Genomic DNA, 17,116 nt, shown 5'->3' on the forward strand with positions numbered 1-17,116 from the left:
CTCTTCTCTCTCTCTCTCTCTCCCTCTCCCTCTCCTTTTCCATCCCTCCTCCTCCCTCCCTCCTTCCCACTCCCTCTCCTTCCCCTCCTTCTGCCTCCTCTCCTTCTCCCTCTTTCCACCTCTCCCCCTCCCACCATTCCTCCTTCCTTCCCTCTCTGTTTCTCTTTACCTACCCACACCAACCCACCCGCCTCTCTCTCTCTCTCTCTCTCTCTCTCTCTCTCTCTCTCTCTCTCTCTCTCTCTCTCTCTCTCTGCCTCTCTCTCTCTCTCTCTCTCTCTCTCTCTCTCTCTCTCTCTCTCTCTCCCCCATACTCTCCCATCTCTCGTTCTATCCCTGCAACACAACGCAAGCCGTGCAATATGCAACCCCAGGCCATTAAAAGTGTATAGAAGCCGACTCTTCGAGATGCCTATATTGACTACAAATCACCCTCATCTATCTGGGCTGTCGTTTGAGGGCCTCCGACGGGTCCTCCAACCAGCACGATCGCAGCATCAACTTTGCTCTTATCTTCCTTACCTGTCGGAGTTATCACCTGCAATTAATCAAACCCAAAATAAACAATAGGGGGTGGAGGGGGATCTTCCTTCGTCCTCTCCCTTAATCTTCCTTCTTTTTTTTTCTTTTTTTTTTCTTGTTCTCTTCCTCCTCCTCTTCTTCTTTTTTCTTATTCTTCTTATCCTCTTCCTCATCCTCCCCCTCCTTCTCATCCTCCTCCTCTTCTTCTTCTTTCTCTTCTCTATTCTCTCTTCTTCTTCTTCATCCTCCCCCTCCTTCTCCTCCTCCTTTTTCTTCTTCCTCCTGTTATTCTACCCTGTCAATCCACCCCTGCCCTTATCATCTATCTTAACCTCCTTCCCCTTCCACCCCCACCCCTTTCCTACCACATCCCATCCCCATACCCCTGCCTCTCCCTACTCCCCCTCCCACACCCTACCTCCCCTCTGCCACCCTACCTCCCATCTCTTTCCCCCTACCCTCTTCCCATCCCTTCCCCCCTACCACCGTACCCCTTCCCCTTACCACCCTACTTCCAGCCCCTGCCACCTGCCCCCTGCCACCCCACCCCACCCCCAAATCCCCCTCCTCAATGAACAAGCTAAGAAGGTGTCAAGTGTCTTAGCCCCAGCTATAGGGGGGCTGAAGATGTACAAAAAGGAAGAAGCTAATTCTCTGATCTTTATAGCTGTGCCTCAGAGATAAGGAAAGATGGTCTCGCTACCTCGTCCTCAGAACTGGTCTTAAGGAGCTGGTCTGTCGGGGGTGGGGGGTGGGGTGGGGGGAGGGGGATAGTAGTTATGATAAGATGAATGTGTATTTTGAGTGTATACTTGCCTAGGGAGGGGGTGTAGGTTGATGAATAGTTTTTTTTTATGATGGGGTGTTGAGAGCTAGTTAATTGAAAGTGGGATTTTAAAATTGGGTGTTGATGAAGTTAATAGAAAGTGGGATTTTACAATTGGGTGTTGATGGGAAGTTAATAAAAAGTGGGATTTAATAATTGGTGTTGATGGGAAGTTAATCAAAAGTGGGATTTTATAATTGGGCATTGAGAGCGAGTTCATTGAAAGTGGGATTTTAAAATTGGTGTTGATGGGAAGTCAATAAAAAGTGGGATTTTATAATTGGGTGTTACTGGAGTTAATTGAAAGAGGGATTTTATAATTGGTGTTGATGGGAAGTTAATAAAAAGTTGGATTTTATAATTGGGTATTGATAGAGTTAATATAAAGTGGGATTTTAAAATTGGGTGTTGATGCCGAAGTGAAAGTGAAATCTGAAGAGTCATCTACTTGTATAATATTATTGTTCCATAAGTGTGTATGATTTTAAGTCTCGTCATGAACAGCAGGAGAGTTCATGGCACGAAATAGGTTGCCAGTTGGTGGTATTATGACCTCACGTTGACACCTAGACAGTATCAAGACCAGGGACCTGATACCTGGCTAGACCGACGTCTTGGTATTGACAGCTGGGTAGCGTGGTATCCCGATTTGGGCATGGAGGTCAGCGAGTTCTCAAAAGGTCGATTATACATAGGCATTCCGATAAGATATGACCCTTAATGAACGAAGGGTCTAAGTGTTAAAAAAAAAAAAAACTAAACCTGTAACTTCTTAATTTATTAATCTTTATGATGAAAGTATTTATATCGGATTGAGTTATTACTTAGATGTTATTTTACTTAATCTTATGAAATGAATCATTAAAAGTTTTGACATTAGAAGGGAAGGTTGTTAAATAATCGTCAAAGTTTATGATTTATTTCACAAATCTTTCACTAGGGAATAAATATCACAAGACATTTATGATGGATATGAATAGCATTTTTTAAAACTAACATATAATACATATTAACATATTAAAGACTAACATAAAATATATTACAAAGATTTAGATAACGAGACATAAAACGACAACAAAAAAACATAGAAAAAAACAAAAGACAAGAAAGTAAACAACAAATAAACAACAGATAAACAAAGAAACAACAGATAAACAAAGAAACAACAAATAAACAACAGATAAACAAAGAAACAACAAATAAACAACAGATAAACAAAGAAACAACAGATAAACAAAGAAACAACAAATAAACAACAAATAAACAACAGATAAACATAGAAACAACAAATAAACAACAGATAAACAAAGAAACAACAAATAAACAACAGATAAACAAAGAAACAACAAATAAACAACAGATAAACAAAGAAACAACAAATAAACAACAGATAAACAAAGAAACAACAAAGAAACTACAGATAAACAAAGAAACAACAAATAAACAACAGATAAACAAAGAAACAACAAATAAACAACAGATAAACAAAGAAACAACAAATAAGCAACAGATACACAAAGAAACAACAAATAAACAACAGATAAACAAAGAAACAACAAATAAACAACAGATACACAAAGAAACAACAAATAAACAACAGATAAACAAAGAAACAACAAAGAAACCAAAGAAACAACAAATAAACAAACATCACCAGACACGCGCGCTGAAACAACGACGTCCGAATCCCTGCATTCAATCGCCGCGTTCGAACGTGTTTCAAAACTAATTTAATGCCTCACAATGTCTCTTAACTGCTTGATCCACACACAGAAATTAGTCTCCGCTGTTCAGGGGATCTTATTGTATCGATTTTGTAGATATAAATCGGGTCCTGTTGTATCTACTGTATAAATAGACTCGGGTTCTGTTGTATATACAGTATAAACATTTTGTTTTTAATGTATCAGTAGAAAGATTCTGTCTGTATTTTGTATTTCGTATAAATAAATCGTTTCTTACTGTATCGTTTGGTACTGTATTTACTGTATAAAGACGGTTCTTGTTCTACTGTATGAACTAATTCGGTTCATATTGTAGCTTCTGGATAAACATTAATGAAATCATACAGTATCTATCGTATAAGCAGCATTGATTCACCCTGTATTATACTGTGGAACATGAACTTATTCGTACTGTATCCATGTATTTACTGTATGCAAACAGACTCTGTTACTATTGTATCCATTGCATGATTAGATTCGTTTAATATTTTATTCTACTGTCTAAATATATATCGATCCCTACTGCATCTACTGTATAAGCACAAGCGGACACCTATTGTATTCATTGCGCAAACAGAGTCGATTCCTATTGTATCCACTCTATAAACCGACTAAATTTATTCATACTGCAGTCGACTGTATAAATATTCATCACATACTACAACACTTCTTGTATAAAAATGAACCGATTCCTGCTGTATCTATTGCATAAACCGGCTTGATTCATACTGCATTCAACTGTATAAATATACATCACTTCCTGCTATTGTATAAAAATAAACCGATTTCTATTATATTCCTCGTGCAAATAGAGTCGATTCCTATTGTATCTATTGTATAAATACACTCGATTCATACTGCTTTCAACTGTATAAATATACATCACCTCCAACTACACCTACTATATAAAAAAATAAACCGATTCCTCCCACTGTATAAGAATAAAACATTCCTACTGTATCCACCGTGCAAACAGACTCGACTCCTACTGTATCTACTGTATAAATAGACTCGATTCATTCATACTGCATTCAACTGTATAAATATACATCACCTCCAACTACACCTACTATATAAAAAATACACCTACTATTGTATAAAAATAAACCGATTCCTATTACTGTTTAAAAAATAAAACCGATTCCTGCTGTATCCCTCGTGCAAACAGACTCGACTCCCTACTGTATCTATTGTATAAATGGACTCGTGGCTAAACCCTGTTGAATTTAGGACCGCTGCCTCGGACTCTTGTTAACGAGGGCGTGCGGGCGTGCGGGCGTGCGCTGGGTCGATGGCGAAGAACCAAGACAAGAGACAAGACGAAGGATCTTGTGCTGGGAATAACGAGATGTGATGTTTGAGGAGAGAGGGAGAGGGAGGTAAAGATGGTGGAAAGGGAAAGGGGAAGAAGAAGAGAGAGAGAGAGAGGGAGAGAGAGGGAGAGAGGGAGGGAGGGAGAGATAGAGAGAGAGAGAGAGAGAAAGAGAGAGAGAGAGAGAGAGAGAGAGAGAGAGAGACAGAGAGAGAGAGAGAGAGAGAGAGAGAGAGAGAGAGAGAGAGAGAGAGAGAGAGAGAGGGAGAGAGGGAGAGAGAGAGAGAGAGAGAGGTAAAGATGGTGGTGAGGAAGGGAGGAGGAAAGAGAGGGAGAGGGGGGGGGGAGAGAAATGAAAATGGTGATGTATGGGAAGAAGTTAAAGTGAAGAAGAGATAGATAAAGTTGGTGGTGAGGAAAGGAAATAAGAGAGAGAGAAGATGGGAAGTTAAAGAGGTCGATGATGGAGAAGAAGATAGAAGGAGAAAGCGGAGATAAAAAATAAAAATGTTAAAGGGAAGAAGAGAGAAGGAGAGGAAGGTAAAGATATTGACGAAGAAGAGGAAGAAGAAAGAGAAGAAGAGGGATATAAATATAATGAATGAGAGGAAGAGGGAGATGCCATGACATCTGAGTAAAAAAATGGTGATAATGATAATGATAATAATTAGTAATAATGATAATGATAATGATAGTGATAATACAAACGCTATTACTGATAAGAATGATGTATAATCAGTATAATCATGATGAACGAAAGAAAGAACTCAAAAGAAGAGAATAGAATAAAATCATGATATCTTTAATGATAATGCTATCGATTTATAATGATGATGTATGCTAATTATGACGATCGTGGTGATAATTAGTGTGAGATACGGTCGTAGAAGACGAATGAGGAAAATGAAAGGGAAAGTGAAGAATATCAATAAATATTAAGAAAACAGAAAAAAACGAATGAAGAGAATAGTAAAAGAAATAAAGGAAAAAAGAAAAAGATATAGAGTGACAATAAAGGGAAAGAGATAAAAAGAATGAGAGAAAGAGGGAGGGAGGGAGAGAGAGAGAGAGAGAGAGAGAGAGAGAGAGAGAGAGAGAGAGAGAGACAGAGACAGAGAGACAGAGAGAGAAACATAGACAGAGACAGAGAGCGAATATCCGACAGACAGAAACAGAGCTAAAGATAAAGACAGCGAGATGGAAACAAAACAAACAAACAAAAAAAATTAATTATCCAAGATATAAAGACATGCAAAAAAAAGGTTTATATCTCACAGAAGTCCCTTTATCAACCCTACGACCCGCCACAAGTCAAAAGAACCTAGTCGTTAAGGATAGCGATAGACGAGCCATTAAACAATCCCGACTCGAACCCCCCCCCACCCCCACCCCCACCCCCACCCCACCCCCCACCCCCCCTGTGGAACCCCGTCTTTTGAAGAAGTTCCCGAGAGGCGACTCCGCTTCGCCTGGGGGTAAGGGGTGGGTGGTGGGGTGGATGGGGTGGGAGGGTGAGGGGGGTGGGAGGGTGAGGGGGGTGGGGGTGGGGTGGGAGGGTGAGAGGGTGATTGATTCCTGTTTCCCACCTCTTCCCGCCCCTTCTGTTTTCCGTCTGGTAACTCTATTCCCCGTTTTTCTTATCTGTTTCTCTGTCTTTCTCGCTATATCTTTGTCTATTCTATTACTACATCGCTTTATCCTTCTTTCCTCTCTTCCTTTTGTCTTTCCATCCCTTCCATCCGTCCCTCTCCCTCCCAAACCCTTCTTCCTTTTTCCCTCCCTCCTTCCCCCTCCCCCTAATCCCTCCCTCTCTCCTTCTTCCTCCCTCCCTCCTCTCTCCCTCTATCCCATTTCCCCCATCCACCCTCCTCTCCCTTTCCCCCCCTCCTACCCCCTCCTACCCATCCCCTCCTCTCCCTCTCCTCCCTCTCCTCCTCCCTCCCCCTTCCACCTCCCTCCTCCCTCCCCTCCCTCCCTCCCTCTATATCCCATATCCTCCATCCACTCTTCTCCCCCTCCCTTCCCCCCCTAATCCCTCCCTCCCTTCCCCCCAATTTCCAAACTCCTCCCACCCACCTCCCTCCCCCCTCCATCCACACTCCTCCCTACCCCTCCTCTTTTCCCCCTCCCTCTCCTCCTCCCTCCCTCCCTCCCCCTCCCTCCTCCTTCCACCTCTCTCTCCTCCCTCTCCCTCTATCCCATTTCCCCATCCCCTCATCCTCCCTCCCAACCTACACCTCCCTTTCCCTTCCCCCTCTCCCTAATCCCTCCTCCTCCCTCCCTCCTCCCTCCCTCCCTCCTCCCTTTCGGCGCCCATAAAAACCTTTACAGCGACGAGTGATCTCAAGTCGCTAATTAATTTGATTGTCTTCCCTCCCTCACCTCTCATCCTCACCTTCGTCCTCCGTCTTTCGTTTTTCGTCTTCGTCTTCGTCTTCATCCTCGAATTCATTCTGTGTTTCATCCTCTTCCTCTCTTTTATCTTCGTCCTTCGTCTTTCGTCTTTCGTCCTCGTCTTTCGTCGGCTTCGTCCTCGTCCTCGTCTTTTTCTCTCGTCTCTCGTCCTCCGTTTTTTCGTCTTCGTCTTTCGTCCTTCATGTCTTTCATCTTCGTCTTCGTCCTCACCTTCGTCTTTTCTCCTTCTTTCTTCGTACCTCGTCCCAGTTCTTCTTCTTCCTCTTCGTCCTTCGTCCTTCATCGTTGTCCTCGTCTTCTTCCTCGTCTTTCGTCATCGTCTTCGTCCCTCTTCCCCCTTCTTCTTCTTCATCTTCTTCTTCATCTTCTTCTTCATCCCTTTCTTCCTCCTCGTCTTCATGTTCTTCTTCATCTTCTTCTTCATCTTCTTCTTCATTCCTTTCTTCATCTTCATCTTCATCCTCTTCTTCATCTTCTTCTTCATCTTCTTCTTCCTCCTCTTCTTCATCATCTTCTTCATCTCTTTCTTCATCTTCTTCTTCATCTTCTTCTTCTTCTTCTTCTCCATCTTCTTCTTCATCTCTTTCTTCATCTTCTTCTTCCTCCTCTTCTTCATCTTCTTCTTCATCTTCTTCTTCATCTTCTTCTTCATCTTCTTCCTCCTCTTCTTCCTCCTCTTCTTCATCTTCTTCTTCGTCCTTCGATTCTGCCTCGGAGGAAGGTCGCTGGAATGTCTGGAATGTCTGGAATGGCTGGAATGGTTGCCAGCACCTTTACTCATCTCTCTCTTGTGTTTATTCATCCGTCGTCTCGCTTATTCATCTGATTCATCTCATTCCTTATTTATCTGGTTCATCTTATTTCTTATTCATCTGATTCATCTCATTCTTTACTCATCTGATTCATCTCATTCCTTACTCATCTGATTCATCTCATTTCTTACTCATTTTACCTACCTGCTTATTCCTATGACACGCACACACTTGGTTATTCATCTTCTATGTCATTCTATCTATCTGTTTATTCATTCCTCGTTCGTTTACTCATCCTCTATCCCTCCTTACTCATCTGACTTACTCATCCACCTCATCCTACTCATCTGGGTGCTCATCCTCCGACTCACCCACTCACGCTTAGTTACCCATCACTTATCCCATGTAATTACTCAACTCCGGCTCGTCTTATTCATCTGCTTACTCATCACTCACTCATCCAATCGCTTACTCATCACTTGCCTCATCCACCCACCTATTTACTCACCCTCCGCCTCATCCACTCACCTATTTACTCATCCACCCACCTGCTTACTCATCACCCGCCTCATTCACACACCTATTTATTCATCCTCTGCCTCATCCACTCACCAGCCTATTTTTCCACCCTTTAATATCAATCTGTAGCGGCAGAGCCTGTTTAGCCTGGGGGGGGGAAAGGGAAGGTGGGAAGGGGGGGGGGAAGGTGGTTGGAGAGGGAGAAGGAGAGAGGGAGGAAGGGAGAGAGAGAGAGAGAGAGAGAGAGAGAGAGAGAGAGAGAGAGAGGGAGAAGGGAGAGAGAGGGAGAGGGGAGATTGTAGAGAGAGAGAGAGAAGGTGAGGGAGATGGAGAGAGAGTGGAGGGAAGAGAGAGAGGGAGAGAGAAGAGGGAGAGAGAGAGGGAGAGAGAAGGGGGAGGAGAGAGAGAGAGAAGGACATGGATAGAGGATGGAGGAAAGAGAGGGGAGAGGGGATAGGGGAAGGAGAGAGAGTAGGGACATAGATAGAGGAAGGGAGAGAAGAATAAGAGAAGAGAAAAAGAGCAAGAGAAAGAAGTAGAAAAGGCAAACAAATAACAATAATAATAAAGAGAGAGAGAGAGAGAGAGAAGGAAGCAGGGACAAAGGAAGAGAAAGAGGAATTGAAAAGGAAATGCCGAGGGAGAGAGGGAGAGAAAGAGCATGTGAAGGGGAGAAGGAGCAATAAACAAATGAGGGAAAAGAAGAATTAACGGTGTAGAATAAGGGAAGAGAGGGAAGGACGAAGGAAAATGAGAAAAAAGGGGAATGAGGAAAGAAAGAAGAATTAACGTTATTGAAGAAGGGAAGAAGGAAGGACGAAGAGAAGTGAAGAGGAAAGAAAGAATTAACGTTATAGAATAAAGGAAGAGGGAAGGACGGAGAGAAGTGAGAAGAAGGAGGACGGGAGGAAGAGAGAAGAAATAACGGTGAAGAATAAGAGAAATGGGAATAAAAACTTATAAAAATAGGGGAAGGGGGAAGAGAGAATAAAACGGTGAAGAATAAGAAAAAAGGGAAAAGAAGTGATAAAAATGGGGGAAGGGGGAAAGAGAGAACGAATGGTGCAGCACAAAGGAATAGAGAAGGAAAAGAGAAGTGAGAGGGAAGAGATTTGATAAAATAGGGGAAGGGGGGAAAGCGAGAACGAGTGGTATAGAACAAGGGAACAGAGAAGGACGAAGAGAAGTGATAAAAATAGGAAAGGGGGGAGAAAGAGAGACCGAATGGTATAGAACAAGGAATTAGAGAAGGACGAAAAAAAAACTGATAAACGGAGGGCTAAGGGACATGGCTAACGAAGGAGCGAGGCTCGGTGTCTGCCTCGTGTCTCTTCTCCTTAACACGTCTCAGAAGAAACTTTTTATGCAAGACCTTCTATATGTCACCCCGGGGGATCCCTTCTCTTAATCTCATGGTTATTGTTTCTCTCTCTCTCTCTCTTTCTCTGTCTGTCTGTATGTCTGTTTGTCTCTGTGTCTGTCTCTGTGTCTGTGTCTGTGTCTGTGTCTCTGTCTCTGTTTCTGTCTCTGTCTGTCTTTGTCTCTGTCTCAGTCTCTGTCTCTGTCTCTCTCTCTCTCTCTCTCTCTCTCTCTCTCTCTCTCTCTCTCTCTCTCTCTCTCTCTCTCTCTCTCTCTCTCTCTCTCTCTCTCTCTCTCTCTCTCTCTCTCTCTCTCTGTCTCTCTCTCTCTCTCTCTCTCTCTCTCCCTGTCTCTGTCTCTCTCTGTCTCTGTTCCCCTGTCTCCTGTCTCTGTCTCTTCTGTCCCCCTCTCTCTGTCTCCTGCCCTGTCTGTCTGTCTGTCTGTCTTTCTCTCTCCCCGCTCTCTCTCTTTCTTTGTTCCTCTTCTTCTTCTTCTTCTATCTTTCTTTTTCTATTTCTTTTTTCTTTTCCTTTTCATTCTTCTTCTTCTTTTTCTTTCTTCTCTTCTTCTTCTTCTTCTTCTTCTTTTTCTTTCTTCTTCTTCTTCTTCTTCTTTCTTCTTCTTCTTCTTCTTCTTCTTCTTCTTCTTTCTTCTTCTTCTTTGTTCTTCGTCTTCTTCTTCTTCTTTCTTCTTCTTCATCATCATCATCTTCTTTTTCTTCTTCTTCTTCTTCTTCTTCTTCTTCTTCTTCTTCTTCTTCTTAATCTTCTTTTCTTCCTTCTTCTTCTTTCTCTTCTTCTTCTTCTCTGCCCCAAGGCTTTACTAATATTAAAGATAACAAGCAAAGCCATGGTATGTTTATTGCTAATTATTGTATCAGGAAATTGGGGAAAATGACAAAACCGGATTTTTTTTTTTTTTTTTTTTTTTTTTTTAGACATTCTTGCTTGGTATAATTGGGTACATGACCATCACCAGATAGATATTTCCTCTAAGTCTATCAAAGAGATATACGAATCCCATTATCAAAAGAGGTTTATTATAATCCAGTGGACTTTCATAGCAACGAAATATTCTGTTTATCATCTTATTAAACCTATGTATATTCTGCTTCACGAAGGTATGTCTTACTTTATTAAAATAATTATAGAATAACAAAGGTGAGTGAGTTTTACTCATTATCAAGGGTGGATTTGCACATGGAAATGATGATGTGTGAATGTGTGAATGGATGGGAGAGGGCGGGAGAAGGGGGAGGGAGAGGGAGAGGAAGGAGGAGGGAAATGAAGAGATAGAAGGGAGGAGAGTGAGGGAAATGGAGAAGGAGAGGGAGAGAGGGAGGGAGGGAAATGGAGAGAGAGGGAGCGGGAGATGGAGAGAGACAGAGAGAGAGAGAGAGAGAGAGAGAGAGACAGAGAAGAGAGAGAGAGAGAGAGAGAGAGAGAGAGAGAGAGAGAGAGAGAGAGAGAGAGAGAGAGAGAGAGAGAGAGAGAGAGAGAGACAGAGGACTGAGAGAGAGAGGAATGAGAGAGAGAGAGAGGGAGGGATGAGAGAAAGAAATAACAAAAAAAGATTAAAAAAGGGGGAAAGACAAAGACAGAGAGAGGGAAAAAGAGCAAGAGAGAGGCAGACAAACAAACAGAGACAAACAAGAAGACAGGACAAGAACGAGAAAACCAAGACTACAACGAAGAGACACAAGAAACCGAAAGAGAAGACCACCTCACCCACCACACGAGATTCCAACCCCACGAGAGAAACCACCCAACCCCTTCACCTATACTAGTAGAAACCTGATAGAAATGTATGCAAATCTAAACTGACTGGCAGAACTACTTTTTTTTCTTCTCTATCTCCCTTTTCTCTCTCTCTCTCTCTCTCTCTCTCTCTCACTCTCTCTCTCTCTCTCTCTCTCTCTCTCTCTCTCTCTCTCTCTCTCTCTCTCTCTCTCTCTCTCTCTCTCTCTCTCTCTGTCTCTCTCTCTCTCTCTCTTTACCCTTAAGTTTAGAAGAAAAAGTAGTGAGACCTGCTTGATAATACACTTACCCCTGGGGGGAGCAACAAACAATAGAAGCACGTGGACTGTCCTGCTGGGCTTTATAGAATGGTACTATAGGATCCAGACCCTGCTCTACATTTTCCTGTGTCGTAATGATAGAGATATAAGGATAGGTGTAAGGGAGAGAGAGAGAGAGAGAGAGAGAAGAGAAGAGGAAAGGGGGAGAGAGAGAGAGAGAGAGAGAGAGAGAGGAGAGAGAGAGAGAGAGAGAGAGAGAGAGAGAGAGAGACAAAAAAAAGGGAGAGAGAATGGGAAAGAAAGAGAGAGAGAGAGACAGAATATGAAAAGGGAAAGAGAGAAAAAAGAAAAAAAGGGAGATAGAGATGAGAAAAAAAGGGAAAGAGAAATAAAAGAAAGGGAGGGAAGAAGAGAAGAAAAAGAGAGATATAGATAAAAACAATGTGAAAGACACGAAAAAAGCCCCCCATCCCCCATAAGGACCCCCTCCAAGTACCTTCTAACGTTGGCCAAAACCTCCCAGATGTCCCCTCTACAACTCTATGAACCCGACCTCTTCTCTGCTGATAGCCTTGGTCGTCGGCAATGGCACCTGCCCCGTCTTCGTTTCTGGCATTGGCTTCCAGCTTTCAATTGGGGGTTCATTCGATAATGAGGCTCATTAAGGCGTGTTGGCTTTATGACAGGGTCTTGCGAGGCCAAAGGTTGAGGTAGGTATAAGAGATGGGTGGGAGGGGGAAGATGGAGGAAGATATTGTTGTTGTTGTTGTTGTTATTGATGTTGTTGTTGTTGGTAATGTTGTTACTTGTGTGTTGTTGTTGTATTATTATCATTGGAATTATTGTCTCTGTTATTGTTACTGTCACTATCGTTTGTATTATTCTTGCTGTTGTTATTATCATTGGTATTATTGTTGTTGTTGATGTTGTTGTTATTTTTATCATTGGTATTACTATTATTTTTGTTATTGTTGTTATTATTATCATCAGTGGTATTATTGTCACTGTTGTTATTATCGTTGGTATTATTGTTATTGTTGTTGCTGTTATCATTGATATTACTGTTACTGTTAATACCCTTCAACTTCATTATCTTTCTCTCCCTCATTCTATCCAGTATCCTTAGTTCCCTCCATCTCTTCCTTCTTTCCTTACTACTTTTCTTCCTACTATCCGTCCCTCCCTCCCTGTCTCCTCCCTCTCCTTTCCTCCCAATTCCCCTCCTCCCTCCCTCTTCCTTCTTTCCCTCCCCCTCTCAATCCCTCTCTCCCTCCTCCCCACCAACCTCCCTTCCTGCCCATTATCCCCCTCTACTCCCTCCTTTCCTCCCTATAATCTTCTCCCTCTCTCTCTCTCTCCCTCTCCTCCCATCTCCCCTCATTCCCTCCCACCATCCCTCCCTCCTTCTCCCTCTCTCCCTCCCTCCCACCACAACCCTCCCTCCCTCCCTCTCCCAGTCTCCTCTCCTTTCCTCTCTCCCACTCAACCCTCCCTTTCCCTCCTTCCTTCCCCCTCCCTCTTCCATCTCCCTCCCTCCCACCATCCCTCCCTCCCTACCACCAACCCTCTCTCCCCCTCCCTCCCTCCCTCTCTCTCCCTCCCTCCCTCTTCCCTCCTTCTCCTTCTCCCTTTCCTTTTCCCCTCCCCACTATCCATATCCCTCCCTTTTCCTTCCCTACCTACCTCCTTCCATCTCCCTTTCCCTCTCTCCCACCATTCCTCTCTCCGTTATCTCAATTCCCTCCCTCCTCTCTCCCCTCTCCGTCCTCCTTCCTTTCCCCTCCCACCCAACCCTCCCTCCTTCCTTCCTGCGCCCCCCTCCCTCCCCTCCCTTCCCCTTCCTTCCCACCCACCATCCCTCCCTCTTTTCCTTCCCTCCCTACCTCCCTTCCATCTCCCTCCCCCCCCCTCCCTCCCTCCCACGAATATATAAGAACGCCTCACTTAAGCGCCTTATACTCCAGGGACAGAAATATATTCATTAAAATTATTCGTCGGAATTATCCCCGCCACCTCGAGCTCCGTCGGGTCGTAACTTGTCGGGTCGTCGGGTCGTCGGGTCGTCGGGTCGGGTCATAACTTGTCGGCCTAATTTGTCAGCTGGCGGCTGGCCGGTCAACTTGCTTTGGTCGTCGGGTCGTCGGGTCGGGTCATAACTTGTCGGGTCGTAACTTGTCGGGTCGCCGGGTCGGGTCGGGTCGTAACTTGTCGGGTCGTAACTTGTCGGGTCGTCGGGTCGGGTCGTCGGGTCGTCGGGTCGGGTCATAACTTGTCGGGTCGTAACTTGTCGGGTCGCCGGGTCGGGTCGGGTCGTAACTTGTCGGGTCGTAACTTGTCGGGTCGTCGGGTCGGGTCGTCGGGTCGTAACTTGTCGGGTCGTAACTTGTCGGGTCGTCGGGTCGGGTCGTCGGGTCGTCGGGTCCGGTCAGCAACTTGTCGGGCACAAACCCTGTCGGGTCGCCGGGTCGGGTCGGGTCGTAACTTGTCGGGTCGTAACTTGTCGGGTCGTTGGGTCGTAACTTGTCGGGTCGTAACTTGTCGGGTCGTAACTTGTCGGGTCGTTGGGTCGTAACTTGTCGGGTCGTAACTTGTCGGGTCGTCGGGTCGTAACTTGTCGAGTCGTCGGGTCGGGTCGGGTCGTCGGGTCGGGTCGTCGGGAGAGCACCCGCGGGAAGATCCGATTTCGGGTTGTCGGGTTCAACTTCAGATCTCGTTCAGCGGTCGGAAATGTCATCTTTTTTGCTGTGTCTTTCTCGTTCTGTGTGTGTGTGTGTCGGTTTGTCTGTCTGTCTGTCTCTATCTCTCTCTCTCTTTCTTTCTTTCTTTCTTTCTTTCTTTCTTTCTTTCTTTCTTTCTCTCTCTCTCTCTCTCTCTCTCTCTCTCTCTCTCTCTCTCTCTCTCTCTCTCTCTCTCTCCTCTCTCTCTCTCTCTCTCTGTCTATCTATCTATCTATCTATCTATCTCTTCCTCTTTCCCTCTCTCTCCCTCTCCCTCTTTCCCCCTTTCCTCCCTCACCCTCCTTCCCTTTCCCCTTTCTTCCCTCCTCTCTCTTCTCCTCTCCTCCTCCTTTCCTCTCTCCTCTCCCTCTCTTTCCTCTTCCCTCCTTTCCCCTCCCCCTATTCCCTCCTCTCTCCCTATTCCTCCTTCCCCCCTTTCCCCCCTTCCTTCCCCTTTCTCTCTCTCTCTCTCTCTCTCTCTCTCTCTCTCCTCCTCCCTCTCTCCCTCTCTGTCTCCCTCTCCCTCTTTCTCCTCCCCCAAGCCTCCCTATCTCCTTCCCTCTCTCTCCTCCTTCCCTCTTCCCCCTCTTCTCCCTCTCTCCCTCCTTCACCCTCTTCCTCTCCCCCTCTCCCCCCTTCTCCCTCATTCTCCCCGCCTCACCCCGTCTCCCCGCCGACCCCCTGCTGATAGCCCCGATCAAGGCAACAAAAGAAATCTTCAGAAGACCCATATTGAAGATAAAATTCCATAATTCATGAGGTGGTGACCCTCTTCGAGAGCGCTTTTAACCCCTCCTTGACACGTACCTTCACCCCCCACCCCCCCTTTACTCTATCCCCTTTCCACCTTCACCCCCAACCCCCACCCCTTTACTCTACCCCCCCTCTCCCCCTCTCCCCACTTTCAGTCCTTATCCTGCCTTACCTTTGTGGCTTTATCCTTGGCGTGTCCTTCTATCCTTCTCTCGTCCTCTTCCCTTTTCTCATATGTTTTATTATTATTATTATTATTGTTATTATTATTATTATTATTATTATTATCATTATTATTATTATTTCAATGCCTCCTTTTATTTTTATTTATTTATTTATCTTTTTAATTTTCATTTATTCTTTTATTTGTTTGATCTTTTCTTCCTCTTCTTATCTTTGCGCTAATTTCTTCTCCCTCTTCCCGTATGCATTTTTATTCCATCTCTTCTTCCTCCTTTCGCTTCTCCTCTCTCTCTCTCTCTTTATCCCTACTTCCCTCTCTCTCTCCTTCCGTATTCTGCCTCTTTCTTTCCTCCTTTCGCCTTTTCTTACGCTCCTCTCCCTCTGCTTTCTTTTCCATCTCCTCTCTCTCTCCCTCTCCTCTTTTTCCCTATCTCCCTAGGCCTCCTAACTCCTGTTCACCTCCTTCCTCTTCCTCCCTTCCTCCTCCTCCTCCTCCTAACACCCTTCTTTTTTCCGCTCCTCTCTCCCCTCCTCCCTTCCCCTCTCCTCTTCCTCCTTCCTTCCCCACAACTTCATTAACCACCCTTCTTTCCCCTCTCCTTTCCACCCAATCCCTTTACAAATCCTCTTCTTCCCCTTCCCCCAACCCCTCCCTCCCTCCCTTTTCCCCTCCACCCCCACCCCACCCCCACCCCACCCTCCCACACCCTTCTTACCCGTAACTCCATAATCCTCAAATGCCTCTGACACCCCTAATTGTACTACCTGAGGAGGGCGACGCGGCGGTATTGTACCCATTGTTAAGGAGGGTGTGATGGGGTGGGTGTGTGGGTGGGTGGGTGGGGAGGGGGTGGGTGTCAGAGGCGAGAGACACCGTGAGAGGTAACTGGGTTAATTAAGGCATATCCTTGTTGTTTTGAGGAGGGGGTGAATAGAGGGGGTGGGGGGTGGTGGGGAGATAAGAGAGGAGAGGTGGAGGAAAAGGAGAAGGGAGGAAAAAGGAAGAGGAAGGAGGAGGTAGATGGAGGAGAAGGAGGTGGAGGAGGATGGGGGAGATGGAGGAAAAGGAGGAGGAGGAGAAGAGGAAGGAAAAGGAAGAGAGGAGGTAGGGGGAATGAGAATGAGGAGGGAGGAGGGTGGATGGGGAGATGGAGGAAGACGTGGATAGGGGAGAAGGGGAGGAGGAGGTGGATGGAGGAGAAGAAGAGGGAAGGGAAAAAAGGAAGAATGATAAGGGCAAAAGAAGAGGAAGCAAAAGGAAGAGGAGGAGGAGGTGGGGGTGGATGGAGAGAAGGAGGAGGAGGTGGATGGAGAGAAGGAGGAAGAGGTGGATAGGGGAGACTGAGGAAAAGGAGGAAGAGGAGAAGAAGAGGAAGGAAAAGGAAGAATGATAAGGGGAAAAGAAGAGGAAAGAAAAGGAAGAATAAGAGGGGAGGAGGAAGAGGAAGAGGAAGAGAAGAGAGGGAGGAGGAGGGGGAATAGGGGAGGATGAGGATGAAGATATGGAGGAGGAGTGATAGAGGGTAGGGGAAGAGAAGGAGGCGGAGGAAGAGAAGGGTGGGTATAGTGATGGAGAAGAGGAGGAAGAGGAAGACAAAGAGGAGGTGGAGATGGTGGAGGTAGAATGAGGATATGAGGAGAAAGAAAGGAGATATGAAGAGCGAAGATTGACAAAATGGAGTCAGTGATGGAAAATGGAAATAGACGAAGGAGGAAGTAAGAAACAAGGCAAAAAAAAAAAAAAAAAAAAAAAAGAAGACAGAGAGAGAGAAAAATGGAAATAGACGAAGGGATAAATAAAGAAACTAGGAAAAAAATATAATAAAAAGAGAGAGAGAAGAAGATGAAGGAACGAAGATATAAAAAAAGAAAGAATTCATTACAGACGAAGAAAAACAAGGCGTCAGCGACGGGGGAAATGGAATCAAAACAGTCGACCGAGCAGAGGGGGAAATGGAAGCAGAAACAAAACAAAAACAAATAAAAAATACAATAAACAAGAACATTAACGATAATG

General features: G+C 44.9%; 1 protein-coding gene across 1 annotated transcript; it reads right to left on the reverse strand.

Moving 5' to 3' along the window:
* Positions 1 to 13,596: 13,596 nt before the first annotated feature.
* On the reverse strand, positions 13,597 to 15,897 carry LOC138867756 (uncharacterized). The gene is made up of 3 exons (XM_070144389.1): positions 15,816 to 15,897; positions 14,825 to 14,879; positions 13,597 to 14,155 (listed from the first exon to the last, which is right to left on the reverse strand). The coding sequence occupies exons 1-3, from the start codon at positions 15,895 to 15,897 to the stop codon at positions 13,597 to 13,599; spliced, it is 696 nt and encodes a 231-aa protein (XP_070000490.1).
* Positions 15,898 to 17,116: the final 1,219 nt, after the last annotated feature.

This window comes from Penaeus vannamei, chromosome 32 (genome assembly GCF_042767895.1).
Source record: "Penaeus vannamei isolate JL-2024 chromosome 32, ASM4276789v1, whole genome shotgun sequence".
Taxonomy (NCBI): Eukaryota; Metazoa; Arthropoda; class Malacostraca; order Decapoda; family Penaeidae; genus Penaeus; species Penaeus vannamei.

Excerpts from the sequence above, each read along its gene's own strand:
- LOC138867756 (XM_070144389.1), bottom strand. The coding sequence starts at position 15,897 with ATGGGTACAATACCGCCGCGTCGCCCTCCTCAGGTAGTACAATTAGGG. Across the intron at positions 14,880-15,815 it reads TGAGGATTATGGAGTTACGG|ATTTCTTTTGTTGCCTTGAT; the intron begins GTAAGAAGGGTG and ends GGTCTTCTGAAG. Across the intron at positions 14,156-14,824 it reads GGGGTCGGCGGGGAGACGGG|ATCTGAAGTTGAACCCGACA; the intron begins GTGAGGCGGGGA and ends CCGCTGAACGAG.